At 44.3% G+C, this 18,151-nt stretch overlaps 1 protein-coding gene across 1 annotated transcript in view; it reads left to right on the top strand.

The window, feature by feature from the left end:
- glra4a (glycine receptor, alpha 4a) overlaps nucleotides 1-18,151 on the top strand; it is a 29,377-nt gene that overhangs the window by 4,740 nt on the left and 6,486 nt on the right. The window contains exons 2-5 of the mRNA XM_047021351.1: nucleotides 13,682-13,812; nucleotides 14,066-14,133; nucleotides 15,051-15,274; nucleotides 16,045-16,127. Coding sequence (XP_046877307.1) covers nucleotides 13,682-13,812; nucleotides 14,066-14,133; nucleotides 15,051-15,274; nucleotides 16,045-16,127 — 506 coding nt within the window. The remainder of the gene's footprint in view (nucleotides 1-13,681; nucleotides 13,813-14,065; nucleotides 14,134-15,050; nucleotides 15,275-16,044; nucleotides 16,128-18,151) is intronic.

The raw sequence follows: 18,151 nt of genomic DNA, 5'->3' as shown, positions 1-18,151 counted from the left end.
CTGTTTTTTTACACTGTTCTTCACCACTGTGCTTCACCTGTGAGAGAAGTGTGAATGTTTATTCTGGAGTGTTGTCCTCAGGTTCTGTTCATGCTAGCAGGTTGTCATCTCTACACTTCCAGCTGTAAACCATGAACCACTGACTCATAAGAACATTTATGCACGTGCAAATAGATTCCCCTCAATACCCCGCTTCCTACGAGATTGCGCTGTCCACTGTGGATGCCAGCTGTCTCACCACACAGCGGACGGAGCACGGCTGTTTAAAGATGTTGGAATCAAACACGGGTTCAGAGCTTCCCTGGGTGGGCAGGCCTCAGGAACTCCCCTGGAAAAAACACAAGGAATCCCGAAGGTGCCGGAAAGCATTTAGCCCATTTGTGTTCATGTACGTGGTCTAAAGGGCTGTAGAAAGAACCAGGGTAGAATGTGGTGCTGTCCAAAAGGCTTAAGCTTTCCTCGTCAGAGAGGCATACAGTACAAGGTGAAACATTCTCAAAGAAACCCCAGGCCTGAGATCCATTTTTATAACGTTTAACCTGTCAACATTGAGACCGTCTCTGTCTTGTCTTCATACTAACAGGGCCGACACTGTCACATACAACATGGACTACAATCCTTCTAAATATTTAACATGTGAAGTACAGTATGTGAGCTCAGCTTCTCTTTCTAGAGTGGTGAGAGTGCATGGACTTGTGCTTAAATAATGTTAACTAGTGATGCTCACATATGCATTTATTTGCATAGTCTATGCATTAACCCATAGGTATAGAGGGTTTTCACCAACGTCACGTTCTGGGCGGTCCCCGGATGCGCGGCCATTGTGCAGGCACTCGATGTAAAAAGCTGAACGGAGTACAATGGAGTATTGTGCGCTTTAGATACTTTAAGTGAATGTAGGCATGTCTAAACCACCGAAAAGCTCATCAAAACGCGTCCAAGATGCAAAGGCATATAGGGAAGGACTTGGACCACAAGAAAAGGCGCGATATTTTGGGAAATTACAATTTATTGGCAGTGCAGATCCCTACGATTTAGCTCCCTCTTCTTGGATCCGTGACGACCAGGTGATTCTTCCTTCAGTTGCATATCCCGATATAGTCAACAACCTGGTTTTCTCGCCGAGCCCATACACAGCAGAAGACCTTAAATCCTACAAAGGTTTGGAGGCCTATAACCAGATGGTGTGTGGATGGGTGAGGGAGACACAGTACCAAGTTATCAACGACCGTTGTGTTGTGAAGGCCAAAGTAAGTAATGCAATAACGTCTTTAACCAACCTATGATATCATTGCGATACTCAAGGTGTAGCCAAGTGACTCTCAATCATGTTTTTTCCCTCTTAGATCTTGGTTGAGCTTTGCCAACCACAAGCGCCTCCTTTCCTTTGATCATCTCTGGCATTCCTCTCCCTGGTTTTTTATAACGTTTGGAAGTCAATAATATTCCAAATGTTTTTCTCGATCTGTCCTATTGGTACAACCTGAAACACGGCAATAATTAACCATTTAATCACGAGTTAACTATGTCATTAATGCGATAATTCGCGATTAAATATTTTAATCATTTGACAGCACTAGTTTAAAACAAAGACTTGGCTGCCTGCCCTAATGGACAACAAGGGCCAAGGCAGACTACAGCTCTTTGTCACCCTTGACGGTGGAAATGGCCACTTACTGACTGAAACCGCACTCCAGGGTTCACTGCTGTCGGTCATTATATTCTCTGCAATTAGGAGCATGAGGTGAGCCCATTCCAAAGCTTTTCATCTTGTCATTACATTACGTGTTCATTAGACGCAAGCAGGGTTGAGACAGCCTTACAAAGACAGACAAACCCAGTGAACCACACATTAAAAGAGTCAATTCGAAGTACTTATTTGTCAGAGTAGTTTTGATTTGCAGTATCATCAATAATGCATGTGTGGTGTGTAATTACTATACTAAAATGGAATTCATCATATCATGTGACTTGGTTGTTGCCAATGAAATATATGAGGCTATCATGGAACTGTAATAGAATTTCACTTCCAGATTCTAAATCAAAAATAATAATTTTCAATAACCTTGGTTTGGTTCAAATACATGGAATGTATTTCAGAAATGGAACTGTGGATTGATAATCTTGTGTGAAAAGGAAAGGGACTGGGAAGATTGAATCTTTTGATTAAAGAGAAGGTTCTTCAGACTGGGTGAATCTCACAGAGAGATGAGCGGGAGATGGAGCTCTACTGTCAGTCAATGGAATTTGGAATAAATGAGATGTCAGTAGGCCAAGTTCAGTTTAACCCAGCACTGGCCGGGAATTCAGACTGTTGCAAACGGTTGACAACGTGTAATGCAATTCTTTATTGTTGCTCTATGCCTACTGATAGTTTGCATCAATGAATTTAATATATGTGAATCAGTTTGACTACACAAAAACAATTTCATCAATTTCATCATCACAGATCCAGTCTGAGGCGACACACAAAGCCACTTCAAGGTCACTGATATTTAAGACAGACAGCCAAAGAAGCGTGGGCTGAAGCAAAAAAACTAACAAGTCTCCTCAAAACGGTTTCTTTCTCTTCACCTCCAAACCTCCAACCTCTAACGCTCCCTCCTCTCCCAGCCTATGTCACGCATCACTAGCGAAGCAGTCTTGAGAGAGAGGGGAGGGGGAAGGGGGAGGGGGGTGTAGCGAGGTTGGGATTACAACTGTGCTCGTCAGATAACACAATGGCGGGGCATGAGGGCCGCTCCTCTCCGGCAGCATGAAATGAGAGCGAGCCGCACAGACGCCACGCGGGGCCCCGTGTAATTCCTCCGCACGCCAGATAAATCAAGGCACCCCTTGTCTTTCGTCCGCTGCCGGAGGAGCAAATTAAATCCAACGGCACTAATCACAGCCCTGCCGCTTGCCGAGTCTGAGACTCGGTACGCTGACCTCGCTTGTGCTACTAACACCAAGCAAACGCACACTGCCTGGCCACTCAATGTTTATGCTATTGACATTCTGCTTCCTCCATTACACCAGCAAGAACCAATGAGGACTCCGATCATTTGTTTCCATGGCAATCGGACATCATTGATTGGCTGGGAAACCGGTGTCCATAACGGGGTATCCATTATGTTTCTTTTCCGGTGGTGTGTGACCCATTAGCTAAGGTGATTCTCTCCACAGAACAACTGAGGGGGAGGAGGCTCTCTCAAGGGTAAACATCTCTGTCCAGCTGGGCCACTCTGACCTCAGGCCCAGTGCCAGACACTCTGCGCCACTCCACCATTAGTGAGATTGACAAGATGTCCTTGCGTGGGCTGTGTCAAAACTTGCAATGTCGGCTGTGTTATTACCACGCCATGCTCTTAGCATTAGCGCAAACAAGCTTCTATCCCCAACCCATGATGTCGATTGTATCTAAATTCATGACCGGGCCGCCCTCAGAAACCTCTCCACCCTCGGATGGAGGAGCAGACGACATTAGGCATGCATGGCCATGCTGCCGCCATGTTTATTCTAACCATCCATTACTCTGCTGGGGACTCATCTCTTTATCTAGCCCAGCAGACGCAGATTGGGCCCCCAACAGCCGTCCTTGTTCTCTCTTCTCACCTTGATTGCTGACCACCGAGTCTCTAGCCATTAGTCTGTCTGTCCCCACAACACTTCAGCATGGGGCACTGAGGTCATGCAGGTCGGCCCCTGAGCTCCCACAGGCAGGGGGATGTTTGTCTTTCAATAACGGGGAGGTGCAGTCGATAAACACGTCTCAGATAGGACCGGACTGAACACAGTGGGGCCTTTTTTGCCTCCACTTCCCTAAGATATTCCGGCACAGAATGAATTTGTCTCAGAGATTAAGGTGATTTACCTTGCTATGTCTCTAAGATGGGCTGGACACACAACAATCGAAGACTGAATCTGGGAAGGGCGATCATGTTCCTGTGTCAGACTCAAACTTCTGCTCCTTCAGAACGTGGTAGGTAGGAGACAAGGACACAACATATGTTCTGTGTAACTGGATTAGTTTGTTCTCCCTTTACTTCTCTTGTCTTTAACAGGCTGAAGCAGACTAGACATGCCCACATGTCTTTGTTCTCAACACGGAATCAAGCTTGGCTTGCAATTCCACAAAGCGTGTCCGATAAAGTTACTTCATACTGGTGCCAGTTTGCAGAAAGGCTCTTAAGACAAAACAGGTCTGGGTCTCTGAATACAGTAAAAATGGGCCAGAGACAAGCTGTCTTACAAGGCAAAGATGACTATACTTCACTGGTTGTGAAAACAGCATGCGTGTATGTAGGGTTCAGACAATTACTCAAAACAGAGAATTAAACTACAAAACACCCTTGCCTTGAAAAGAACCCTAGCAGAACCTAAGATATTATAGCATGGCTGTTCCATCATGAATATGCATCATTACTCCTCCTGCCTCCCCCTGCTTCATCAGCAAAGAGGAAATAACAAAGACAATATCATTTTTCTCTCAGCCGGCGCTTCTGCGTGAGTTGCATCGGTGGCCATTCCAATTAGTCGTAGAGTTTCAGGAAGCTGTCTGTGAGTCTGTGGGTGGTGATGTGTGCTGGGAGTCTGAATCTCTCCTCCTATCAGGCTGAGATGAGCACGGAGACCTCAGATGACTGGCACAGAGAGAGACAAGCGAATTGTGAGTGTCATTGGAACAGGGCTAGGTGGTGTTGAAGAGAGGAACAGTGAGGGGGGATAAAGAATGCAAGAATGTTTGACTCCTACAAAAGTTGTGCAGAATTTTTCAGATTCTAAGAAGGAAAACCAGCTCGTTACCACCAGTGGTTGTCTGACGCAAGATTTATATCTTAATAGAACTGGCTCTTTAATAATGAATGGCTTTGGCTGCTGATGCAAGATTCTCTTTAGGATGAGCAGGTCAGAGGTTCCATGGTGAGCCAGGGAGAGAGCATCCATCCAGCGGCATCCTGGTGGAGAGGAGTACACTTTCCTCATGGCGATCCTCACTGTAGTATTGAGCGAGTGAGGAAAACTTCCACGATTTATAGTGTCAGGAATAACTTTTTCCCCCATAGATGATGGCGGTTAAGTAGAGATTTAATAAGCTTTAGCAACTTCATTTAGGGAATCTAACGTGCTTGATAAGCCATGTGTATTATTATCATCCAGGATTAAGATCTTGAAATTACAACAATATGACTTCCCTCTATGCATGTACATGTCCAAATCACTCCCAATCTTAGGGAGCGTGAGGATTAAAAGTTCCCAGGCTGATTGTATTATCTTCCTGTGCATGTCTAGAACTTTAAACAGGGAAAATATTGGCCGGAGTAAGTTCTGGGTTACATGAGCAGCATTGACTCACACGGATGAAGGGAGGGAGAGGCAGTTCACTGAGCTTAGTTAGCTGGCCTCTCCTGCCTCCTTCACGGGTGTAATTCAGTAGAGCCTGCAGGCATGGATCCATGGTGGCTTTGGTATGTCCCCCTCCACTGCCACCATCCCTCCCTTACTGCGGCTGGCAGTTCCGCTGAAAGAAGCAAACCATGGGCCATGCCTTGGGCAGCTCCAGGTCTCGCTGTCATGTCCAAAATGGGGGGTCAGAGAGAGTGCACTGAAGGAGAAGAAGGGTAGGGGTGGGTGAGTTGGGTGAGAGAGAGAGAGAGAGAGAGAGAGAGAGAGAGAGAGAGAGAGAGAGAGAGAGAGAGAGAGAGAGGGAGAGATAGAGAGAAGAGAGGCCAGGTCTATTTCTGACAGTCTGTCTTTCTACAATTTGCCTCGTTCCCATTGGCAGCCATGGTCCTGTTATCTAGAGGAGAGAGTCAGAGCCTCCCAGCTCTGTCCACATTGGTTTAAGCCATAGGTGGACAGTAATCGGGACCAAGCGAAAGCCGCTTGACTCACCCTCCAAGGAGGTCGGCAGGCCCCAGCTCTGCTCACTATCAGTAGACCCTGTCCCTGGAGGGAGACAGGCAAGGGGGCCAGCTCACCTCACTTTCCCCTGAGAAGCAGGCCTGAATGGATAACTAGGGTGACTCAGTGGGGCAGCGAGTGGGCAGCGATAACAAAGAGGAGCCTGAGACGCTAAAAGAAGCTTGTGTTATCAGGCTACGTGATTAATACTGAGAATGATGGGAGCCGACACCTGCATACATATTCATCCTGGCCCAGGTAGCGAATAGGAGACATTAATCATTACACTCAAGCAGACTACATCTTCTAATTATACTTCACTGTATATAAACACTGAGTCCTTAGGGATTTCACACAGAGAGATTTACCGGTGGGATTCAACACCGGGGTGGTGCCTGTCAGCAGGAGAGAGAAACATGCGCACATATTGATGCGCACACACACACACACACGTGTACACACACACACGCGCATTTACACAAGCTCACGCTTCATTATGTCACACACAATTACCGTCCTGGTTCAGTCTCATTGAAAATCCAATCTTATTCATCTCATCACTGCATTTCATTACCTTGACTAGATCAAGAGTACACAGAATAGTAAACGCCCTGCTTTGATCAGTCACATTAGACTCAATCTAGAATATACCTTTATAGGGTGTATCAAGGTTAAAGAAAGCAGGGCAGGAATATCCACTTCATTGTCTTGGATGTACACAAGAACATGTTGACCAAGTGGAAGCATGTTCAGATCCAAGATGTCTGTTCATTCTTTGTTTATTACTACAACTACAAACCTCTGGATGTGTAAAAAGCTGATTATGATGCAGTCAAATCTATAAATTATTGATGGTATAAGCATCATAAGTAGTATGACGCACTGCAACATACACCTGAGACTGATGTAAAGGTCTACTCCACGGTGCTTCAGTAGTCCAACCAGGTCCTGAACAGACACATCAAAGCTCTCTCTTACAGCCAGCTCGATCCTTCTCTGCATCAGTGATGCTGCCAGCGCTATTTCTCTGAGACTGACAAGAGGCAATCGGCCCCTGATATCAGATCTGAGGCATGGGTGAGACTTATTGCATACAGAGAAGACAGACAGCGAGGGCTGGATCGTGTCTCTGTTAGGGCCCCTTCACCTCTCAGGTTCATAGTCATTGTTCGCATTGGCCAGAATCTATTTATCCATTCCGTGGTTTGTGTTATGGTCACACTAGCAGTTTGACTGTTGTGTGATGGTGGGTTTTCATACCTCTGGATGGTCGTTACAAGCTGAAGGATGTGTGTAATCAGAGCAACTTTGATCCCCCTGTTATTAAAAGATGTACGGTCAAGTGAAGTTGATGATATTTGCATTAAGGAATCTCTATCAAAAAAATCTTTCATTGAAAATGAGAGGGCGGTAGTAGTAGCGGCGGACTTTTTAACCCCTTCTCATTCTCTGAATGGGTAAAAATGGAATTCAATGCGAGCAAACAACCGACGAGATCCTTCACAAAACACACTTCTTCGTGGTTACATGAGTCTACAGTAGACAGTTCAGCTCTCAGAAGAAAATCTGATGGCCGATCTTCCAATTAAGAGTAAGAGAAATTGAAGTGATAGAGCTTCGCTCAACCCCTAACATTCAGGCATCCAGCTGATAGCACTATCAAATCACGACAGTGCACATTTTGGCATGAAATAGGAATATGTAGCCACAGTCTTCGGAGAAGAGTGTGTAGATCAGCGGAAGACAGACCCTGGAAAGCCTGAGGTGGTAGTGGGAGTTCAAACTGGGAAACACAGGGCACCATCTAAGACATGAATCGAGCATCAAAGTGCAGCCTATTGTGTCCCTGTCAGCAACTCTGCACGAGCATGAAAACATCATTTCTGTTGGGTCTCTAGAGATGTCAAGCCTCACTCCCACCAGATTAAAGATTGCATTACAAATTAGAACGCATGAACAACGATGCAGAGTGGGAAGCAGTGATTGACTTTGTGGGTTAGTGTGGATTAGTCTCAATCATTAAACCCCAGGGCCTGCAATCCCAGTGCTAAACACACAACGTTTCCATGAAGCTAATTTTGCCATCAGCTTTGGCTCACACGCTAAACAAATTCTTTACACAAAAAAAAAAACATTATAAATACTGTGGTGGAAGACATAGTATTTTTAGGGGGTGGGGGAATCGCTCAGTAATCAAATCATAAAGTAACGTGTTTGTGGCATTTAAATGAGACAGAACTAAACTCAGCTATGCTGGAAGGTCAGTTCACTCGCATGACTTTTAGCGGTCTGTCAATTGAACCCATGTACAGTTCAGCAGGTCACCATACTATATATCTCATTTTCATCTGACTTCTCTCCCAGTGTTGGTCTACCTTATCTGACGAACAATGAGTCTCTGGATTGATCAAACAAAAAACATGAATAGTACATGCAGTAAAATGTTCAATAGCTGGTCAATGCACCTTTTTTGACATGAATCTCTTTTAGGCCCTGGTCACGATCTTACCAAAGCCTGATTGATCCTCCCAGAAAGATATCTGGCCTTTCCAGTTTGCTGTGGTGTGTGTTTCTACTCTATGCCCTCAAAGAATAGACTTGACCTATACTTGTGACCCATGTCAGTTTGTCACCATGTTCCTCAGCAGGGTCATTTGTCCTGCTGGGGGTGATGTAACAGTGGAGATTGCTGGGAGTTGGAGGCAGTGACCGTGCGGTACCATGCTTTACATCAGTCCATCCATGTCGCCCGACACAGACGCTTGACCCTAACGGAGTGGCTGAGACCATATCACTGAAGACAAATGTGCTCTGGTAAATTGCAGTGTGCTTTCAATCCCATTTTCCAATGATGCTATTGATCAACAGAGACCAGGGGTGTCCTTAGGCCACTCCCCCGTCACACAGGCGTTGGTGGTGGCTCAGCACTACACTTTGGCATGACGGAAAGGTCACCACGTGTCGTTACATCACAGAACATTACACGTCAATTTGTTACCACAAAGTTCAGTGAAGATGTACCGTGAAACAAGACCGGTGAAATGACTGAATTTCCTCAGCATACTATGAATTGATATTACGTCTGTTTAATCAATGGACTGCCATCTACATGAGTTAAAAAATAACTCTATCCGCTAAAGAGGTTTTATTCGTTTTACTTTTCAGCAGTTGATCGCAATTCAATATCTAATTGCTATTCCAAAGCCCAGAGGGAAGTAATAAATACTAGAAGGCCGAGTGTATCAGAGAGTGGGGGTGGACTATGTCTGGGGACAAGACAGAAAGCTTTTGTGGATGTAAAGGACAATTTCACAGGTGGGAAACCAGAAAGGCGTGTTACTACAGGCCGAGAGACCTGTTTAGCTCCGTCTCACATTATGCTAATGGCCCTAAAAACCTGGAATGTTCACGCATGGGTGTCTGACAACTGTGATTTCCCCCATGCTCACAGGATCCAGAGCACAGCCGGGCCACATTCCCAGTTGATATGCTCTCTGATCACTGGCTCCTTAATGAAAAGCAATTAGCAGCATATGTTTGCAATTCACTGGCAGAATATGTGCTCCATCTAATTGAAACTAATCGACTTCGGTAAATTCTACGCCGAGGCGCTGCTCAGATGGGGAATATGAAATATGAGCCCAACTCCATTGACTAAAATGTCCCTGCCTTCATCTGCCAGAATCACTGTTTGAGTAGTTAGAAACCTGCATCAAGGTACGCCTTCAGGCAAGAATATGAAAATCTGTCCACTCACAGTCTCCGCAGTCGCTTTGAGATATGCGAGATAAGATGGAAGGAGAAGTGCTCTTAATAGACTCCTATGGGTCCAATAATAACTATGAAAGGAGAGTAGAATATACATCCGTGCCCTCAGGTCTGACCTCACCACATCCCTACGGTTCACTCATGCTCATATATACAGTACAGTGCGTTTCATCAGAATTTCGCTGCAAAGTTTGGCTGACAGGTTCTTTGGTCTCATGGCAGATAACTCTTATAGCTAGTGCAGCATGATAAACAGATCATGCATCATTAGCGGGCTTTCTTTGTCCATCCGTGTCTTTTCCAGCAGACACAGTACTACTTAGGTAGACTATTGTCATCAATATATAATGTTGAGGCAGTTTACCACAAAAAGATAGGGGTGAGAAGGCTGCCTTACAAATCTGACAGTCTTATAGAATTTGATAGGCTAGATGTGAGATAGGTGACATGATAGTCTTGCATTTGTTGGTACTCTGTAGAGGTGAGATTCAACACCACAGGATATACCCAGGTTGCCATGCCAATACATGAATCCTTGCCAATACACACAGACCCCTGCATGGAATTCTACTGTGAAAGATAGAAAGGTAATCAGATCTAGACTAGCAGCAGTTTTGACACACATGGTGATATTATACCATTCCAATAGGACTGTCATTTCTCTGCTGACAGAGTTCCTCTGACAGGATCAACACAAGCTGAACAACTGCCACACACACACTGATACCTGTAATTTGAAATATTGTTACTGTTGAGTGTTTGTCCATCCGGATAGGACACGAGCATGCGTCTGTCCCGAGTTATTACTATGCAGTTCAATCTCTGAGACAACACAAGCACCAGACTAGACAAGACAGGTGTCTGGAAACATGCTTAATAACATGACAGCACGGACCGCCACCTGGAGACACACAATGACTGGGAGAAGACAAACTTATCATCATGCATTATGCTCAATGGATATTTGTTAGCTCAAAGTGAAATGTGCATATTGCACCTGAAAGAACAACAGTTATACATTTTTTCAGAGGTTTTGCTTTACTCTACAGATTGGTCAAACATTCAAATGGGTACAGTTTATTTTCACTAAAATGAATTCTGAACAGCTGTTGAGCTATGATGCGATTTAACCTGTCTTGTTTCATAACAGCTCTTTTCAAGGTTTACCCAATCATATGCTTTAAAGATATAGCCAATTGCATTTGGACTGTGGCAGGAATATTGACTTTTTGCCTCCTGACTTTGGAGCAGTCCCACTTGCTTTTAAGGGTTACTGTATTGATGTTCGGTTGATGATTTTAAGGGTAGGACACATTTAAAACACAATTTCCCCAAAATATATATATTTTGTTTGAACCCAGACAGGGAACGACACAATATTTTTGATGATCTCTGCGGACCAGAACATTCACTCATTCTCTGGAAGCGAGTTGTTAGGTATTCAAGGCATCACTTGAATACCTAACGACATGGATGCAGAGATCAGATGTAGGTAGAGAAGTCTTCAAAAATGTCAGTCTCATTAAATGTCCCCTAATTGGTTTTCAGTGATTTGGCCTCCAAGGTTTCATTCACAGGCTCCTCTTCAAGGCCATCAATGACTGTCAACAGCATTGACAGAAAGCCACAATTATCCTCGGAGGGCAATTATGTCTGACAACAATGGCACAATTTACATGTACTTTCAGGTAACTAAGTAGACTTGTTTTGAGGGTGCTTAATTGCTTCTGTTGGCAGGTTTCTCTCAAGCCTTTAATTGACCAATGACAAATATCATACCAGTCAGCAAAAGACTAGTCAGCGAAAGACTTCCAATTAGTAATTCATGAGGGTTGATGGGGAGGTGTCTAGGGGCCTGGGGGAGTTTTCCTACAAGCCAGGGCTCAGGGATAAATATTCATCTATGGTCAGAGGAGAGACAAGGAGGCCCTGAAACTACTGAACTGCTTGTGAAGAAAAACAACATTCCAGGAACAATCCCAGGAAAGATCCAACTTTGTTTAATGTGATGGCTTATTACAGTGAAGTGACTTATGGTCACAGACTTATCATGCATGTGAAGCATGCACTACCTTACCTTCCAGTGTCAGCATCAGACACCACAACAGATGATAATTCCCAAGCAGAAATCCTCCTTCACTGCTGACTATCCCCAGTAACACATACAGTAAAAGTCATCCTAGTTGCTCACACCCTGGCTGGCCAACACGTCCCATCAAATGTCTTCTTAGCTAATCACTTTGGCTTCAGAACATTGACTCTCTGATGTATGGGTGGAAAGTATGTTGGTTTATGTGCTTGACTTTGCACTGAAGCCAGATGAGAATGGGAGTCTTTGACTCTTCTGAACCCTCACACAGCTTAAGTGACATTTAAGTGGATTTATGTAAGACATCCCCCTGCCATCGTCAGTCACTTTCACCCCTCTGAGAATCATACGGAAACCCCTGCTAAGACTAATTATTTCAAAGGGGAAATTTCTCCATGTCTCTTGGTTGGATTAGAGGTATTTTGTCTTTGAGTGCTTGTGGCAAAAAATCACATGACAAACCAGTTCAAAGTGAATCCCTTTTTCAAACACGATGATTTGTGCTTAAAACGTATGCTATGGTTTTGCAAGTTAGATTGTGGTTGAATTTACATAAATTCACATGTTTATTTGTGTCTGCAATTTGTGTGGGTGTGTGCGGGGGGATTGTAAAATATAGAGAAATGTACAGAACAGCAGTCAGCAATGAAACACCCCAATTCTAATGGGAGTTCATTAATTCAGAGTAAAAGGTACTTGATGAATGGCTGGTCTGTTTCTGTATGTTAATTACCCTTTATTTTCACCCTAATTAGTATCAGCAACACATTTGTAGTCTATTGCACTGTGTGAAAATACTTTCCTTGATTTAGCTAATCCCTGACCCGCTGTAACATTTGCTTGATCAAAGCTCTTTTTATCTACAGCAGCAAATGCAACACGTAATATCACTCAAGGTTTAGATCTAAAGGCTAAAACAGTACGGCGCTAACAAAATACTAATTTCCCCCAAAACGTCACTTCTCAGAAGGTCAGGGAATAGCTTAATGGCTTCAGAGTTTTTGAAAACATCCGCTGAAACCTCCATATATAGTTCCTCGGTGGGAAGGGAGATGCAGAGAGCGAGTTGCCGGGACCTCAGGGTTGGTCTATCTGCGAGGAGCCTAACACAGCCAAGGAGCCCGAGGCAGCGGATTGGGCTGGCTGTCCATACTTCACCAGAGACCCGGTCCTGACTGATCCGCTAACAATTGCATCAAAAGCATGGGGGGAAATCAGCCACGTCACAGCAGGGGCTAGCTACTGAGAGAGATCCGTCACCACGCTGGCCCCTGGGCACCAGTAGGTCTCTCTCTCTCCGTGTCTTGTCCTTTCTCTGTCTCTCCCTCTCTCTCCATTATTCCTCTCCCTCTCCTCCCTCCTCCCTCCTGATGAGGCTGCCTGTCGGAGGCAGACTGAGCCCTGCTGGAGCTGGTATCAAAGCCTTCCTCCCCTGGTGTGACATTCACAGCATTTCAATTGAGCCATCAATCTGTCAAGCCTCACTGCTGCTGAGCCAGAAACCAGTGTATAGGGAGAGAGGAGAAGAAGAATGGAAGAATGGAAGGAATATATATTTTCCCTTTTTACCACCTCTCCTCTCGGTAGTTAGGGTCTATCGAGTACAATATGTCCCAAACAAAATGGGAAATGGGAGAGCCATTCAGCGCCAGCTGAGACTAGTCATTTTCAGTCTTGATTTCTATCCTCATTTCCTCATCAACCGCTGGGTTTTCCTGTGATGACAAAGTTGTTGATTAATTACGCTTTTTTTCTGTCTTTCTCTCTCCGTCTTGCTCTCTTCCTGTATTCCTTGCCCTCTCTCTTCATGTCTGTCTCCATCTCTCTCTCTCTCTTTATCCCCCCTCCTCTCCCCTTCTCCGTGTTGTCTAATTTCCATTTCTTATTTCCTAACTCCTTCTACGTGTGTGTGTTTTCTCTGCTCTTCCTGGGTGGTATCAGACCCAGCTCCTGTAAGGAGGAGATAAAGCCGTCCAGCCGGGCAGGGCCACAGCTGTCCCCGTCTGACTTCCTGGACAAGCTCATGGGTAGAACGTCTGGCTATGACGCCCGCATCCGACCCAACTTCAAAGGTACTGTACATCAGAGCAGTACCCTGCTTCTCTGTCAAATATCCCAGACAGAGCACTTACGAATATACAGAGACTTTCTCCAACGTCTGAAAATGTGTTGCTGCAAAATGGGTGAAATTGAAGAGCTGATCCGCCTGCCACATGGTTTGAATGAGCAAAATCGAAAAATAAGCTAAGGTTGACTTCTATAGGATGCAGGGATTTGGACTAATTTGTCCCAAACCCCTGATATCTTTCATTGATCTTTTTACAGGGGAACCTGTAAATGTCTCCTGCAATATATTTATTAACAGCTTTGGGTCCATCACCGAGACAACAATGGTAAGACATTTCTGAAAAAAAGTAACAATTTTTTACTAATACCCATCCAGGAATTAGAAAGTAGCTGAATGTCATTTAAGCATGATAATTGAATGCCCTTCCTGAAAAAGATCAAGATTAGGCACCTTTTCATTTTCAACTTCTCATCGCTCTGTTAACGATCTTATCAGAAAAATATGTAATATCTTTCTCGATCGTGTGCATCTCAGTGATTTAAAAAAGAGCCGTCCAAACTCTCCCTGTTCAGTCTGCTGATCCATGGCTAACACAGTTCTTTGTTAATACTCGGTGTCAAACCTCCCAACGTTTCTGGGGCACATCAGACCAACCTTCAGACCATAGGGTCAGTGATGCACTGATAATGAACTGTCCGCTCCGCAATTAAAATAAAACACTGAGAAAATTGATGAAACGAAGAGAGAGAGGGGAAGGGAAGGATCCTTCACAGGCTTGTGGTTTGGTCAGCAGAAAGTTATGATGACCTGGTATAAAGGTTGTCATGTGGAGTCCCAGAAGGCCAGTGTTTCAGTCAGGCCATTTGGGCGAGAGACAGGACATTACTGATGTTACTGTTAGGCCTGGATACAGCCTGACATATAGAAAGGAGAGAGACAGACCTTCAGTTAATAAAGGTATACTTGTGAAACTTCAGGTGAGCATGTTAATGTACCCCGAAATGAACTTGGGCATGATCATTTGAGTGCTTATCATCCATCTCATTAGTTCCTGCACTAAAAATACTCCATTTAATTAACAGTAATCGCAGGTGATTATTCCCATCAGGGTTCTCACTGAGCAGATCACAAACTGATTTCGCTAATTAAAGGTGCGAGGCCAGGCAACAGCGTCATCATATGATCACCCAAGCATGAACATGAGGACGTATGACGCATGCCATACTGTCGGTCCTTCTACAGGACTACAGGCTCAATGTGTTCCTACGGCAAAAGTGGAATGACCCCCGACTGGCATATAGTGAATACCCCGATGACTCTTTGGACCTGGACCCCTCCATGTTGGACTCCATCTGGAAGCCTGACCTCTTCTTCGCCAACGAGAAAGGGGCCAACTTCCATGAGGTCACCACTGACAATAAACTGCTGAGGATCTTCAGAGATGGCAGTGTGCTATATAGTATAAGGTGAGCAGTTCATGATAAAAACTGTCATCTCAACACAAATCTATGGCTTTTTTGGGGGCCGTAAATCAACTAAACCAATAAACCCTATGATATTGATGACAATAGGCTAATTTAAAAGAAATACACAAGTTGGTTTGTAGACTTTGAAGTCTCTCTAGGACTAAGACTAAATGATTGCAGTTGAAGAACTTGGAGGCTTCATTCATTACTGTGCAGTTGTGGCGATGTTCGGAGGCGAAAGTGTGTGCGCTAACACAGCACTAGAGAATGGCTGTCTGCGAGTAGTGCTTGTTGCTTTCGTCTCTCCACTGGGCAATGCATTACAGCAGGTAATTAGACAGCGCTCTCTTACCCAAACTCCCTAATAGCGGCTGCTCTTCCACACGGCTCCTTGAAGGCTTAATGCGTCAGCGTGGCAATAAATAAAAAGAGGGATATGTTCGCCAATTAGTTTGCTATTACGGAAGAGTCGTGCAATCAATTGGCACCGTAACTTACTTCGTGCTTTGAAAACTACTTTTGTGATAAAGGAAAAATGCCATTTAGGTCACATTTGATGTTTATCATGGGTGTACACTATAAAAACGCCTGCCAAGAAAGACTGTGTCTTGTTTAAATTGAGCGGAATTCCCTTTAGTAGCCTGCAGCTCTGCATCTGTCGTTTTTGCGTCTAACTCCAGACCTACGTTGTAATTCTGCTCACTCTATCCATCCCCTGCTTACCTTCACTACCTATATGTGCCTTTTCTCTCTTTGCATGTCTATCCCAGGCTGACTCTTATCCTGTCCTGCCCTATGGACTTGAAGAATTTCCCAATGGACATTCAGACCTGTACCATGCAGCTTGAAAGCTGTGAGTCCTTTATTTTCCTCCCTACCATTCCTCTTTTCATTGCTTCCCTTTCCATTTTCACACTCTGGCTTATTATGACGTATTCTTCGACACAGAGTCAAATTAATTCACCATCGTTTCTTATGTAGCCTAATCATTTTTCTAACGCATTCTTAGCTTTCATTAATGAGATGAAGATTGTGCTTTCTGACATTATACTGTGCAGTTAATTGTATGGTAACCCAGAGGAACAAATTAAAATTGTAGCTTTCAGCCACAAATGTTTCTGAAGGCTAATTGAATTCATGTTCAGCAGACCTAAATTGTAAACCAATTCATAAAAGGAACTTGAGTAAAGTCCCTGGCAAATCTTGTGGATAACATGTCCTACCTTATTACGTTGATCGAAGCTAAGGTAAGGGAAAATAGAACAAAAGTCCATTCAACACCCCCTTGCCCTTGTCACAGATAGTATCTGCCCTCATGAAACCAATTTCTCATGTATCAATAATGAAACTTTCATTTTGTGTTCTTATATTACATGACCCACCTCTATAGCTTTTTGGTGGCTTAATTCCACCGCAGTGAGAAAAAAGTACCAAAGTCATAGCAAATGAGCACAGTGAAGCGAAAAATTCATCTTCAGCTGGCAGTCCAAGATACTGTATCTAAAACACCTGTATAAGGCAAGCTGTGTATTGGTATATTGATCTGCTTCCTCTATCCGTCTCAATAACGGAGGCATCTCTTGTTTTTTCCCTTGCAATCAATGTTTTCAGTTTGATGCATTGACATACATAACGCATTTAGTTAGGTGGCAATCCTTGCACATGCCTGTTTTCCTAGATGCTCCGCTACTGGAGGGCTAGGAAACAGGGGAATGTCATCCCAGCAGTGTAGGGCGGGCGGACAGGCAACCAGGTGGGTTTTAATACCTGTCAGCACCATTAGCAGAGACCGAATCATTTCTGATTAAGGGGGGGGCATCCTCAGCCGTGCTCTAACACGGCTAGCCAGTTCAGATTTTGACAAGTGTTAGTACACCCCCCAAGGGTGTCATCACCTTGGCTGACGAGGACACTGAGAGGACACTCAGGTTTTACAACCACACACTGTGCCAACACTGCCCCCCACTATTCACGCAGGAAGGGTTGTGTGTGTGTGTGTGTGAGAGAGAGCAAGAAACAGTGTAGGGATGAATAACAGAGATGGTATGGTGTGTGTGGTGTGCATGTACACTGTGCAGGGGAGGGGGTTGCAATGAAATAAATATATTTGGGATCCTAACATGAAAGTTAAGACCAGGGCTGTTTGCTGGCCTATCATGCCCTGGGCTCATGTAGATAAAAATAGCCCTATCTATAAGATTATGCTTTATTGTGGCACATCAAAGTCCTATATGTGCAGTTTATCCTTCTTCAAATTTGACTCTAAGCTGTCATGTGTTCTTATGACCCAAATCAGAATCATGAAATAGAAATAAATAGCTTCCGTTGGACAGTAAGTCTGTGTGACGCAATTCCAGGGTTCAGCACAGACACTAATCTATAGCCTGTGCTTTTAATAATATCAAGACAGCACCCTAGAACATCTCAAGCACAAACCATTTCCTCAGCTTTGTCACCTAGTCAACACATTCACTGCCCGCCTCACACCTCGCCTTTTTAACTTCACACATTGAATCATTCATTCGATTGTTGACGAATGAATGCTTTGTTGCTCAGCAAAACAATCTTTTCACCACCTTATGAAAACATTGCTGTTTCCCTCGCTCATGAGAGAAGGATGTGTGAATGACATGGAACTCTCCTCAGGAGTGAGATAAGTGTGTTTTAGTGGTCTTCGCTTTCGTTGAGTGGAGCGAACAGAGGGATAATATCTTGAATAATTGATATTTGTAATGCGGGCCCCAAGGGGACCCGATAGACATCCGTATTATTCAAATGTGTCAAGAGTTTCCAAGGCATTATTGCATGCCGCATGCATTTTTAATGCACCTGTGATATGGAACCTTTGAGGAGAAACCAGCACTCCAAAGGTGAATG

The sequence above is a fragment of the Hypomesus transpacificus genome, chromosome 1 (assembly GCF_021917145.1).
Source record: "Hypomesus transpacificus isolate Combined female chromosome 1, fHypTra1, whole genome shotgun sequence".
NCBI classification, from domain to species: Eukaryota; Metazoa; Chordata; class Actinopteri; order Osmeriformes; family Osmeridae; genus Hypomesus; species Hypomesus transpacificus.
The sequence above is the reverse complement of the archived record's forward strand: the minus strand, read 5'-3'. Positions and strand labels throughout refer to the sequence as shown.